The sequence below is a fragment of the Penaeus chinensis genome, chromosome 28 (assembly GCF_019202785.1).
Source record: "Penaeus chinensis breed Huanghai No. 1 chromosome 28, ASM1920278v2, whole genome shotgun sequence".
In the NCBI taxonomy this organism is placed as follows: domain Eukaryota; kingdom Metazoa; phylum Arthropoda; class Malacostraca; order Decapoda; family Penaeidae; genus Penaeus; species Penaeus chinensis.
Window position 1 is genome coordinate 4,985,318 of NC_061846.1, and position 15,000 is coordinate 5,000,317.

The window sequence follows — 15,000 nt, forward strand, 5'->3', positions numbered from 1 at the left end:
CATGAAATGCATGCACACATGAACACGTGCGCATACGCAAGCAAAAAATATATATATATAAAATAAGTAAATAAATAAACTCTGACTTCCTGTACCTCTTCTAATATACCCTTCATCCTCTTTATTTCTCGATTTTTGTGTGTCACTCTGATTTCATTTATGGTTATCTGACACTATCTCTATAATTCTCGTTCTTTATTATATAAAATCATATAGTTTACCTAGTTAGTAATTACAGAAAACGTTCTTACACTTTTGCATGGTAAACTAAAATTATTTTTGCCCAAGTTTTTAAGATACCTCGTCCAGAAACAAATTGGCATATTTCCTTAAAATAAAGATGCTTTTGGTTTCGTGTAATGTTCTCCTCGAATTTATTTTTTGTTTATCAACGCCAACTAGGGGAAACATCTAGCACTTCTATTACCTTACCATAAAGATGCAGTTATTACTCACTTCCACTGAGTTGTTTCATGAGAAATGGCCAAAGAGCGTTGACACTTTTAAGGGGACTTAAAAATTCACCCAGCATATTTATGTAGAAAATAAGTATGCGTGCAGTTGAGTTATTCCAAATTGTTTAACTGACAATGCAGAATTCCATATTTTCAATGAAGCTGCAAGATCGAAACATCCATTATATAACTTGCATTGCAGATTGTTCTTTCTCATTCGTGTAAATTTCCGAAGACCCACTGAGTGAAAGTTTCATTGGTACCTTGTCGGGGAAGGGACAGGGGAAAGGGGGAGATGAGACGAGACTAGGGAAAGAGAAAAATAAACCAAAGGAAGGAGGGGAGAGTGAGGAGAAGGGAAGTGGGCAAGAGCAAGAAGGGAAGGGAAGGAAAAGAAGAGGAAGATCAGGGAAAGGGGGAAGAAGGACATGGGAAGGGGATAGAGAGAGAGACACGGGAAGAGGGGGAAAGAGACAAGAGGAAAGGAAAAGGGATCAAGAGAAAATAAAAGAGAACAATAGGGAAAAGAAAGAAGAAAAAGACATGAGGGAAGCGAAAAGGGTAAGAAGGGGAACGGGACAGAGGAAGGAAAAGGAAACAAATGAGAGGTAGAGAGAACAGGAGAGAGAGTAACAAGACAAGGGGGTGGGATAACAACATATGCATGATCTCACCTAAGTTGATCTCAGACCATCCACTGCGCGTAAAGGATGAATGAGTAATAGATGAAGAATGAAGGTTAAAGAAGGTGCAGAATAGTCCCTCGTGCAGGATGACTATGAAGATGATGGCGAGGATGATGTGAAGATGGTAATATTGATGATGATGAAGATGATAAAATTAATGATGATGATGATGGTAATATTGATGATGATGGTGAAAATAGTAATACTGATGATGATGAAGATGGTAATGTTGATGATGATAAAGATGATGATATGACAACGATATATATAAATTCATGTATAAATAAATTAACCAGTAGATAAATAAATATATAAAATATATACATATGTATATATGTATATATATGTATGTGTAAACACACATATATATGTATTTATATATGTATATGTATGTATATATATGTATATGTGTATATATACATATATATATGGACACACATACATGTATGTATATGTGTGGGTGTGTATATATATGTGTGTGTGTGTGTGTGTGTGTGTGTGTGTGTGTGTGTGTGTGTGTGTGTGCGGGTATGTGTGTGTGTGTGTGCACGTGTGTGTGTGTATGTGTGTGTGTATGTGTATGTGTGTGTGTGTGTGTGTGTGTGTGTGTGGGTATGTGTGTGTGTACGTGTGTGTATGTGTTTTTAAATATATATATATATATATATATATCAGCAAATCTAGGCGTTTAACAGTGCCACAGATATGTCGACCGTGAAAAGGATGTCTCCTTTGGAGTACTGACCCTTAACACTTGTGTTGTGTTTTATATATTTTTAACCTATATACAATGTCTGTTGTTTTACTGAAATTAGCTTCCATCAGCACCACTTAACTATTTTTCTTAAAGGAGACTTAACGAATCGGTGTACTTGAGAGTGAGCTGCCAGTTTTTACTTTTCTATTTGACGACTTATAGGTACAGGCGCTTAAAAAATATCTTTACTAGCGAATAAATTAAACCGAAACGATCGGTAGGAGTTGATCTGGAACGGTTGTTGCTTTCAAAGCTCGGAACAGATGAAGCTTCATAATGTGTTCAAATAGTGTTTCGGAGCTGATATGGCTAAGGCCTCTTTATCATGTCAATATTAGCAAGAGCCGAAATATCAAGATTATGTATTCCGAAGCCAACTGTGTCTCTGTGGATCCAGTGACACCATGAATCTGTATCCACCAGAAACAACGCCAGAAGCGGCTGCTCTAGATACACGACATATGAAGATCAAGTAAATGTCATGCACAACCATAAATCAATGTGCTGTATGAAAAACAAATGGGAAGCTTGCATTGAAGTGCATGAATACCGTGAGCTAGTGAAAGCCATTTGATACTCTGTGGCAACAATCCCTCACAGTTGACTAGGTTTGAGGGGCTGGAAGCTAGTTGCCATGTCCATTGCCGTTCTTCATATCTATTTATTTTCATTTAAAGGCCAAAACTGCTGCAAGAGATGCAGACCCATTTTGTTCTGTTAGCAACATCCAGTGGGACTTGACATTACACTGCAGCATGCAGACTGTCAGAAACCTGTGGGTTGTTTGGGTTAATGCACAGCACCAGGGTCGAGTTGATGGACGTCATTCGCATTGAGAATGCCTGGGCATCCATAGGCAGAGACTTCCCCCAAGTTCATAATGCAATCATCATTTTGTCTTTGCCCACGCATTTATGGCATGGGAGCGATTGCGCTCTGCAGATGGACGCTAGTTTACTGGAGGGTTTGTGGCATCCATGCCATGCAGAGTTGTTCGCCAAGCTAATATTATTCTCAATGGTAGAATTATCAAAATATTTTTACTTATTTAAGTATTTTCAGGGTACTGGAAGAAGTTTGCTTCAAATATTGCCCCAAAGTCCTCCATTTTATACCTACAAGAGCCAGATAGATAACTGTCACAATTTTATTTTGGACTTTTAGACAACAGTAACGTCAACCTCCAATAATGCCATCTTGTGAACTGAGTGCCACGTGCAACCTTGGTCGGAAATCACCGTGCCATGTTTCACTTGCCACTTGTCAGCTGCAATTTGTCACTTGTGGTGTGCAACCTGGTGTGAAAGTGGCCTAAGGTGGTAATCCGCACAAACCTACGGAAACATATGAAACCTTTCACACAAAAGTGGCATGGACACGTCGCACTTGTCACGTGCGACCTGAAGCGTCTAAAATGCTTCCGCCAAACACATTTGGCAACACGGCTTCGCTCGCCCAGCAAGTGAGGTTTTGGTTGAGAGGGTAACCTGTCATTGTCTTGCAGGAGAAAACAATGCGTTGTGTGTCTGCTTTCGTGTCACTTGGCATGTGCAACGTGACACCTTGATATCGTTAATGGAAGTTACCGCTGTTATTGTTGTCCAAAGATCTAAGTAATCTTGTAATAACTATTTGTCATATGGAGGAATAAAAGGAATGATTTTGGAGCAGAATTCGAGGCGAAAATTGTTCCAGTACCCTGAAAATGCTTGTAAAGGAAATATTTACTGAGAATTCTACCAATGAGAGTATTTATAAGGTATTGAGGTGATGTATCATACAAACATTTGTATTTACCCCACAGTTTGTACAGATGTTATGCTGATTGGTTTATTGACTGGAAGAGGTATAATTGTGCATAGAAGCAGGCACACATCGCATTGTTTCCTCCTGCAAGACCCCGTGTGATTACCCTTTCAACCAAAGTCTCACTCACGGAGCGAGCTTAGACGCGTTGTCTAATGTGTTTGGCGGAATCTTTCTACACACCTTAAAACTACTCTATGTATGGCATACATACAAAAGTTTCCCATTCTATACTATATGTTATGTGATATTAACTTGGCTAATAATAACTTTGGATGTAACAACTTCATTATAATCTGACACTGTCCAAGCTGGCCGGTCATACACTGAAAAAAGTCCAATTTTGGTGTGGCACGTAGGTTGCGGTAGCAAGTGCGACGTGCCACGCCACTGTTGTGTGAAAGGTTTCATAGGTTTCCTTATGTTCGTTTTCAAGTGGCGTATCACGTAGCATGTTGCATGCGACGTACCACCTTGGTGTGAAAGCGCCTTTTGGGAACTGTCACGCGATGTATCTTTCCACATCAGACCGCCCACAGTAGTTGTGGACATATAAATATCGTTGAGCTCTACCATTTCTCTCGTCTAATGGCCAGCTTCCTTTTACTTATTTTCCAATGATTTCTGGTGTTGAAGTGGGATTCTTGTCTATCATGAGGATATCAAGCAATAACCTATCACACAATGTACGCAAAATCCTGCGCTACGTGAGAGTAATTCCTGTTTTGCGAACAAATAGGCCTATCAGCTGAAATTTGAGCATTTCTAACTTATGTATTTCCTTTCCGGCGGCGTATCTTTGTTCCTAAACATTTGTAGCAGAAAGAGGAGTTTATAATTGAACATGGCCGGGTAGTGGAGGGAGACATATATGGTTGAATAATGTATATTTTTCTTTCTTCTCTTTTCTTTTGCCTCATTGCAGTTTAACGGATTTACTGAATTGATGATATAAAATAAGATACAAAATATATCAATAGCAGAATTTTAATTAACGAAATTAAATGACATTTTTTCAGCGTTAATAGTGAAAATGTTTCCTATTTTGGGAGTGGTTTCATGAGATACGTTTTTATTGTTAAACGCTTATTCATATTTATAAAGTCAATAGAATATAAGGTCTGGTTCAGGCTGTTTCAAAATTGTTGTCCATTGAGCAAACGGGGTGTGACGTCACGGACGGTGGAATTACCTAAAATGTGATACAATAAAATCAGCTTATATTTACAAAACTCACTCTGTTTTCACATACTATTGAGTGACTCCAATACAGCTGACGTCATCAATGGCACGAATTAAGTATTCTCGTGACCTTGCCCATTCTAGCCACCGCCAGGCTGACTTCCAACCAGCGTCGTGTGGATAGTAATAAATCCGTGTGACAGGTTTTAACCGTAGAAGCAAAACGGACGAAACCTAAACGTTTAACTCTTTGGACATTGGTGTTTGATTTGCTATCGGCGGGGCATATAATTCAAGGAAACCCCGAACCAATTATTGATAGTTACTGGGCATTTTTTTTTTCTTTCTTTTCTTTTTTTATCGAAGCAAGGCCCTATCCTTTAATCATTCCAGGAAATAATCCTTTTTCTTGAGGCCTTTCATATTATTATGGTTATGGGTAAACATCCCGGTATTCTTTGAAGGGGCCAATACATCGCTATCCTCTTATATATTCAAACTTTTGTGGGTGTGTAACTTATATTTTTCTTTCACTTTTTGGGTCTGCTTCAGTTATTTCCTATTTAATCATACAATTTCAAGGAGTTTGTAGACGTATAATGCTAGTTCCTTCAAGACATTTTCCTGATGGTAATAATAATTACAGTTATCACTTCTATACCTTATTTCAAAATTAGTATATCAAAAATATACTAATCATCTACCCTTTAGTTACCCAGTATGAACATATAAATCATTACACAAAGTTCATTATAATTACTTAATTCATTGCAATGATATACAGTATGAACAGGATTAAGTAAACAAAAATATCTGGTGAACGTGTTTGTTTATTAAGCATTATGTACACTGAGATAACATGACGGTGACACTGAACAACACGACTTATAGAGGGCGCAACCCTGGAATCTTCATATTGTGGTAGCATCTGGGGAAAATTCCCTAGCTGGCGGGGGAGAAGCAACATCAACTATAAAATAAAATCAACTATAATTTTCTTCTTTACTTCGTTTGCAGCAAAATGAAAAACAAAAATAAGAAAAAGAACTACAAGAATTATTGACAGTAAATCGCATCTACATCTTGCTTCAAATCTGAGGTACATGTGGGTTGCAAAAATCTTAAAATCGACACTAGGCATATTAACCAACCAATCGGGATAGATAAAATTAATATCTTACACTCAGTTTCCTTGGGAAGATGAAATAACAAATGTACAGTCTTCGTGCAGTCTGAACACATATGATGGAGACACATCGAGAGAGAAGAGGCAACGCACTCAGGCACCATTTCTTCTTTTTATCACCACTGGAGTGTGAAGCGGCAACCCTCACCACTTACTGATTAGTACAACATTGGTGGCGAAGACCTAGAGGTGTATGGACCTGGAGAGCTACGAGAGGGGGCTATCAATCATCCAGTGGCAAGAGAATGCGAGACCCGGGAGCTGGGGGACAGGAGGGTGGTGGCACACCCTTTGAAGGCAGTAGCGAGTGCAAGTGCAAGCACCCTACCAATGAGACAACTCGCTGACACACACACACCCCTTTCAGGTTGTGAATGACGGCACCTCATAATGTGCCTGACCCAAGTTAATATACTTATATATTCCTTATGTTATTAGTTTATAACTATAGTTTATTTCCTTCCATGGCAAGCTGTTTAGGAGTTTGCACATGTGGATGAACAGCTTTACTGGTAACTGCATTTTTAAAAATTATGTGAACTCAATAAGCATATGTCAACTTTATAAATGCATACAGATAGTTGTGTTTCTGTGTCTATGTTAATGTTTGTATCTGTGTGGTGTGTCCCCTAAATATTAATATAAATGCATAATATTGTGTTTATCTGAACATCTATAAACACATGGAACTTGCAGCCAATTGTCGCAGTAAGACCATAAAAAGGTCATATAACAATATAAACTTGCATCTGCTAAACTTTGAATTAAGGATCTAAATGTCAAAATCTGGCTGATATATATATCCCCATGCATATAAATGGAAATCACTGCACTTGCACACTTTAAAAGCTTATACAGCTTAGATAAACTCTGCAAACTTATAAACAAATGAGATTCAATGTAATATATATATATGTATATATATATAAATATATATAAGATTATGTACAATTCTATTAAGTGCTTCCATCAATGAAAATGCAAAACAGCAACATTCCCATGTAATCACCTCCCCTCTTTCATCACCCTTAAACATCCACATCCTCTAAAAAAGAAAAAAAGAAAAAAAAATTAGACATCAGTAAGTGTGTGGACCAATTTTTGTAAAATGCAAGTTTTTTTTTTTCCGAGTCATTTGATTCTACAAAATGTAACAGGGTAGCTGTGTGTGATCTGTAACTCTAACTTACTCCCAAAATCAGCAAAGTGCTGCTTCTTGCTGTGCAGGAGGCATGGCTTCAAACTCTTCATATAGTGAGCGACATGGCTTAAACTTTGTTGGCTATGCTGTTCCATGGTAAATCTGTACACAATATGGTCAACAAACTGTATATAAAAACTATAAAAACAAATCTTATAAGACTTTTCTCTTCCTTTGTCATTATTCCTCTCAGAAAAATATATTTATATATAATCTTGCCACTTGCACCACCACCACCACCAGCTGTCCTATACTGATGATATAATACTGACATCATATACATGTAAGGCAATATACTGCCAGGTCTTTGCATACTGAACCAGAGCCCACAAAAAAGCAAAAGAAGAAGGGGGGAAATAAAGAATTATCCGATAATTGAACAAACATACATACTCCATAAAAGATATGAAAGTACTAGAAGTACCAGTTAAAAAAAAATAATAAATAAATAAAAAAATAATAAAAAAAAAAGCACTTGCAGGTAGAAAAGTAACTAAAATAACACCATTACTTTTCACCAACGTCTCTTTCAAAACACCCAATAAAACTAACCAGTTTGTTAACTGTAACAAGATGGAAGGACATTCATAAATTGTCACATCTCTTGCCATGCACAGCATTGAGAGATATCAAGAAACACATCTATGAGAGAGCAACACTATTAATCATAATAGTCACACATACACGATTTCTGAAGAAAAAGTACTTCCCACATCTTTTTTAAACAACACGCAAAACTGTTTCTTTTTGCCACTTCAAATATTGTTGCTCAGATTTGCTAGAAAGCCATAAAAATATCATTGTAGTCTTCTGCTTCACAATCAAACTTATGTTTTCACATGAAAATCATGTACCACACTAAACCAGATAAGAGCAATTGGAGCAACATTTTTCGAGTAAATGTTTGCTCGGTAAATAGCACAAACAACATATTACAAAAGTAATATATTCAAATTTTCTTTACTTACACAAAATAAAAGCAACCTGTATCAAAATGTAAAGGTTATCATCAAACAAATTTTAGTACCTTGCCAGACTAGAGAAATGAAGCCCACATCTACACGACATTAAAAATCTATTTTGCTGCATGAAACAAACAAAAAAAGAAAGACCGGAAAGAAAGAAAAATAAATAAATATATAAAAAAGTATTTATAAAAAATAATAAATAACAAGTTTGAAGTCAGGCCCCAGCCTGAATTATTTCCCATCTGACCACGCACACTAAATCTACGTGTCTCCTACTACATACCGTCTTTGGCCAACAACTTATCTCTTCGCTGCTCACCAAAAACAGGCTCATAACAACGCGGAGGAAGAGAAACAAGAGATATAGGGAGAAAGGGGGGGAAGGGGAAGGGGGATATTGAGAAGGGTTAAGGTTCCAGAGGAGGATAACAGGATGCCACTAGTATACGCTTCTATGCCTTTATACAATAGCTTAACACTATCTCAGTACACGAGTATTTCACAGATACATTTACAGGGAAACGAGAAACAGTCTCCAGGCACACCTGGACACTCAACTTTATACACCACAAAAGTAATCTACAATACAACTTTCTCAAACCTGTAAGGCATTGTACATCATACATACATCTAAATCAACATGTTAATCACTGCAATCATTAACAGAATTTCAGTGTATGTGAGCTACATATTACCAATTATTTACTATAAACATGCAGAGAGTTTTTTAATTTTTTTATCAAACACAAAAATTTCTTCTTTAACAATGACATGATGTAAATTTTTAAGCTAAGAGGTCCTCCAGTTTAGTGAGCCAAGTCACTGGGATTTCAACATATTCTTCTTTTATATTAACATTTTTTATTTTTATTTTTTGAATTTTCTTTCGCACAGACTTCAAGCAACGAGTCCCAGAAAGAGGCCGACAGATTAAATCATTGTCACAATTGTAAAATCTCTTCATTCTTTTCCAATTCCTATTTAGCTTTCTCCTCATCTATATTTTATTCCGTTTTCTTTTTCTTTTTCTTTACCTTTCTTCACTCTTGACAACATGGTTCTCGCACAGTAAAGCACTTCAGTTTGAACAAACTTTAAACCCATGGACAGTGGAACAGCATTCTCTGGATGAGACGACTCGGACGGTTAGACATCCACCAAGCACTTACTTCCAACGGCAAGACTAGAACATTCTCATCAACCACATACAGATAACGCTTCCATAATGTTGCCTAATGTACACTTCCTAACCATGGGAGGGGAAGGAGTTTTTAAGAATAAAATTGAAAAAAAAAAAAAAAAGAATAAATAAATAAATAAAAAATTGACACAATACCAAATTGCTATTGCTTCTACATATTATGAGTGCTGGAATGAAAAATGTACAGGGGTCTAATATACTAGTATACAATTCAATTGGAAGACAATGATAAGCCACAGGTGCTATACAAGAACATCTTACTCCAAAAAAAAATTTATTCTACAAATGTACAGTCAAAACACATTTTTTTTTTTTTTTTTTGTAAATTGTAAACAAAAATGAAAAAAAAAGACTACATACCAAGATAAAAACTAAAAATCATGAATTGTGGACAGAGACTGCTTTATGTAGCTTATCACTCACTTCTGTGTTTTGGATACTATTTAAGACACATCAATCTACGCTCCCTTCCTCTTTACTCCACCCCCCCCAACCTCCCCCAAACCTAAATGCCTTTCTTCTTGATCGTCATAAACACACTCCCCTGCTTTCTTGAATAGTCCACAAAAATGAATATGACCCTTTATGGTAAGCCAATTTTTTTTCTTTTCAATCTCTAATGCCAAACAGCCCACTGAAGTCAGATCTCGGGGAAAAAAAAAAGTAAATAAATAAAAAAATAAAAATAAAAGTTTATATGGCCACTATCCCTGTTACCATACATACAGTTGGCACAAAATTGACTTTTCTTCCCTTTATCTCGTCCTTTTTTTTTCCCCTTTCTTTTACCTTCTTTCACTTTTCTTTCTTCTTCTTACTTTTCACACTCTGAGAGGAGACCCTATAGCAACAAGAATGATCGAGGTAGTGGATCATTGACCCATGGGAAGGACGTGGGCCAGAAAGAATAGTATATTGCTTCTTGGAAGACGCAAACGTAAAGAAGACTACAACAACGCAAAGCTAGATTTGTCTTCAGTATCAAGTGGGTGTTGCTAAGCTTTGTGTTTAATTGTTACAACTTTTTATCTTTTTCTGCATCAAAGCCATCTCACATGGCTGTCATCCGATAAGACATGCAGTAAATTTAGTTATTTATTCTCAAATACGACTGCCTTTAACCACTACTCAAGAGAAAAGAAAAAACTGTTTACTGAATAGAACTTTAGGCAAGTTATATAGAAAATACAGTAACTCCAATAATCAGCTGAAAATTAAGTTCATCTCCCCATGAAGATACAAGAAAACAAACACACATACCTGAGTGTGCACACAAAAGTTTACATGCACACATAAATACATGCAAACTTTCCCATGCATCCACGACACACACACAAATACACACACACACAGACTAAACATACTTGGGGATGTTAGCCAACATACAGTCCACTGATAGCTTCATAATAAATTTATGCTAGTATTGCATTCTATAGCAATTTTTTATACTCCAGTGTTAAACTGAATCAATGCAATGAAGAAAAAAAAAAAAAAAAAAAAAAAAAAAAAAAAAAAAAAAACACATGTAGGTGCATTCTAAATCATTCACAAACACACACACAAACACATCCAAGAGCAAACAACCACACCTATAAAAATATATCAAAACCTAATCCTTTGGAGAGATGAGGAATGGTCAGTTACGAGCTTGTATTCTGCTCTCAATGCAGGCAATAAAAATCTTGATGTTAAGAACCGTATAGAAAATAAAAATAATTATAATCATCAAAACAGCAAAAGCAGGGTGTGGTGAAAATCAAATTCTTTCATCTAATTTCCTTTAGCTGCTTTCCTGGGGGCAGTAGCTTTGCTCAACATAGAACCAAAGGAGACAAAACAGACTTCTTTGTCTGCTATCACTAATAAGATCAATAAAATGGAAACGAAAAGAGAAAAAAAAGAAAAGAGAAAAAGACCATTAAGTGTATAAGATAAACGATGCAAACAGAAAAAACACTGTTTTTGTTTATATGATAAAGGATAGGAAATACGGTAATTAGAGACGAAAATATAAAAACCTTCACCAAAATTTCCCTTCAAAGCCCACTGCAATTGCTCAGTCATGTGGAAAAAAATGCAGTCAAAATATCTCATGCTTATCAACATATGTGTATACTCAGAGAAAAAAATAATTTACATAATCGGTACAACAATGGCTTACTAATATTAATTACATATCAATAATATAGCATATACAGTTGAGAAATAATATCAAAAAGACACTAATAACACCAAGAATAAAGAGAAATCAGGTAATGGAAAGAGCTGGAATCAAAGGAGATGGAGCAGAGTACATATTGTGGGTTTTAGTGATCAATAAAAAAATATCATAACAACAACAACCATAATAATTATAATTATAATAATAATAAAAATAGCAATAATAAATATATCAGCAGTAATATGAGGATTAAAAAATAACAGTAGAAAAAAAAAAAATAAATAAAAATAATAATAGTAATAGTATTAATGATAATCTTCTCATTTTTATTAATGTGGTTATCAGTACAAAACTGACAATGATTACAATTTTGAGTAACTCTAAAGACATTCAATTTGATAAAGTACTCTGGTCAACTCCAAACCAACCTGGACAAAAAGAAAGAGAAAGAGAAAGAGAAAGAGAGAGAGAATATTAAACCTATAATCTGAACTTCAACAGTCACATCTCTTAACAACTTCACTTTATGGGTATTTTGACATATGTACACAACTAGTTCCCCAGCATTACTTAGAGGCCCGTGGAGGGTGACCGTGAAGTCTGGGATTTGCCCGCGGTCATGGAACGTGAAAGAGTGAGAGCTAACTCCAGATCTGCACGTTCCTGCTCCTCCTGCTGCTTGCGGAACTCTTCAAACTTGATGCTCTCTTTGGCCGCCCATGCTAGCTGTTCCTCCTCACTCGCTGACTGCTGGGACTGGTTCAGGAAACTGTTGTTGAAGGGGCTGGAAGTCTTGCTGGTGGGCACAAGATTATTTGAGCCCCATCCACCCTCATTGCGGTTGAGGCCAAAGTTTTCGTTCAACAAGTCCTCATTACTTTTCCACTTGCTCTTCTCTGCATTTGATACCTTAGATGACGAGAATGGGTCAAAGTCGAAGTCTGCAAGCCGTCGCTCACCGAGAGACGTCTTGGACCGCACTGGTATGCTTTCCTTCACTTGGGAAGCAAAGGGATCCCCAATGACTGACTTTGATCGCGTGTTCTGGCTCGTTTCAAGTTTGTCTTTGTTGTTATCAAAGTTTGCATTAAACTGATCTACACTGAAAAACTCTGTGGGTAAATTGGCATTTGTATCATCCTCACTCATACTAAAACCAAAAGGATCTGTCTTGGGAGCATTATCAAGTGGCATCTTGACAGCACTCTCACTGGACTCCTCTGGTATTGTGTTGAAGGGGTCAGGCTCATCTTCCCAGGAAAATTTGTCTGCATCCTTGAAGCCCTGATCCTTGAAGGGGTCATAATCACCACCAAAGGGATCAGCTGCTCCAGAAGCTTTGGAGAATGGATCGTCATCAGCAAACACCGAATTGTCTCCAAACCCCTCATCTGACCCAAAGCCTGATGAGCCAAAGGCATCCTGCGGCCAGGGGGAGTTGTCGGTGCTTCTGATATTGGCCTTCGTTGCCGTGAAGGGAGAACCGAACGGGTCCTCATCTGTCGATGGTGGGTACTTGGCGTCTGACGTAAACTTGTCCTCATCCCCCCAGGGTGATGTTGCTGCTGGGTTGCTGGCGACGACTACCTTGGAACACTAGTGAGAAGGGGAGGAGTTGTAGATCAGTGCTGCAAAGGTAAAGAGAGAGGGGGAGAAGCCCTGGTTACTGCCTGCAAACGCCGCGGGTCTGCTCTACGACTGTAAGGAAAAAATAAAACATAACAGGCATTCTAGACAGTAAGAAAAGAGAGAGGTGCATCGGACATGGTGGAAGGGGAAAAGATAAAAGACACATACATTACCAAATGAGTGAACAAAATAAACTTGGAATGTGATGCCAGGCTCACCCAACAAGTGACCGTCAGCGTACACCAACATGCTACAAACTGAAAATAATAATACTAGGGTAAAAATAAAGAAATCAGACAAAATAAAAGAGGAGATACCAAGGATTTCACTATCAACATTTTTTTTCTTCTGAAAAACAATCATGCATTACACTACTGTAACATCAGAAGGTGCAAATTGAAAATGGGTTACTGACCCTCTAACACAAGTATAATTACAAATTTGTGGACTGCCTTTAGTTAATTTTCAAATAAAAAGTTAAGCCCTGAATTACTATATGATCCACACTGAATCCTGTACAGTAGTACAAGACCAAAATCTCAAAAATAGCTCTGATTAACTCCAAGTTAAACTGACAGAACAAAGGTTAGAAAATGTTGCAATTTTGGGTCAATTCTGGGTTTTGTAGTTCCCCATCTAAAGTAATTTCAAACATCTGAATGCTGACATTACATTCTTTTACATTTGTAAGAGGTACTTCTATGTTCTCAGTCTTTGTCCAATATGATTCCAGTAAATCCAAACAATTCCTAAAATTTTAATGATGTCTAATGCTTATGTACAAAGATATATTATAAAATTGTACTCTCAATGAGTAGAAGGACTAATGCAACCCAACACCACTAAATACATTTGAAAATATTTAAATTTATTACTTAATCATAAGACTATGGTATCTTCTCTTTTTTACATGCTAACTAAGCAGTAAACATACTGGGAAATAATTGTAGAATTTCAGAGGCCAAACACATCCATTAAAGTTTTCTTATATGATTTTACTTGTTTTCCTTTAACTGACTACTGTATGTACAATACTTATGAGCATATATGTGTGTTTTCTTACACAAGTTTAAAAAAAACACACATATACATTAATGTGAAAGCATTTCTTGGTGCAAACTTCAAAGCTCCGAACTCATATGTTAAATTGCAAGTGTCATGGCTACTTCTTACACCAAAGAACATTTCAAAGGAAATGCCATAAATATGTAAATCCAGTTGCAGTTTAGGATGATATTGTAAGGCATACTGAAATCGATTCAGATTCATATTTTGAAATCAGTAGCATCTAGCCAACTTTTTTGAAGGTGCTGTTAAGAACAAGGTTTGTACAACTAGCATTACAATTCTAGGTTCTCTTGGAGGGAAAATTTTTCACAAGGATTTGAGGGAATTAACAAAGAATATGGTATCACATTATAGCATAGACTCCCTTAATATCATGAAAAATCAAAATGTAGGAAATATCAAAATTATATTATTAATAATACCTTCAAACACATTTAATGGTGAAAAAATCACAATATATAAATATATATATATATATATATATATATATATATATATATATATATATATATATATCCCTCAGCTGTTAGGAAACAGCTGAGGAGTACTTTTGAGCATAATTAGACCTTAGTGGAAAGTGGCATCCCCAAAACAAAACTTTGATATAAAAATAAACCAAAACAATAATACTGATAAAAAAAAATAGTCATGTCTCATCTACATAGTGTGCAACAATTACTACAACTGGAATGCAAAGGCA

At 36.4% G+C, this 15,000-nt stretch overlaps 1 protein-coding gene across 4 annotated transcripts in view; it reads right to left on the reverse strand.

Annotated features, from left to right (window-relative positions):
- Positions 1-5,698: 5,698 nt before the first annotated feature.
- LOC125039869 (epidermal growth factor receptor substrate 15-like 1) overlaps positions 5,699-15,000 on the reverse strand; it is a 42,214-nt gene continuing 32,912 nt past the window's right edge. For 3 of the 4 annotated variants that reach the window (XM_047634197.1, XM_047634198.1, XM_047634196.1), the window contains one exon: positions 5,699-13,199. In XM_047634197.1, the coding sequence (XP_047490153.1) occupies positions 12,174-13,199 (1,026 nt within the window). In that variant the 3' untranslated portion in view covers positions 5,699-12,173. Of the gene's footprint in view, positions 13,232-15,000 lie in introns of all 4 variants that reach the window. The other variant, XM_047634199.1, reaches the window with a different exon arrangement.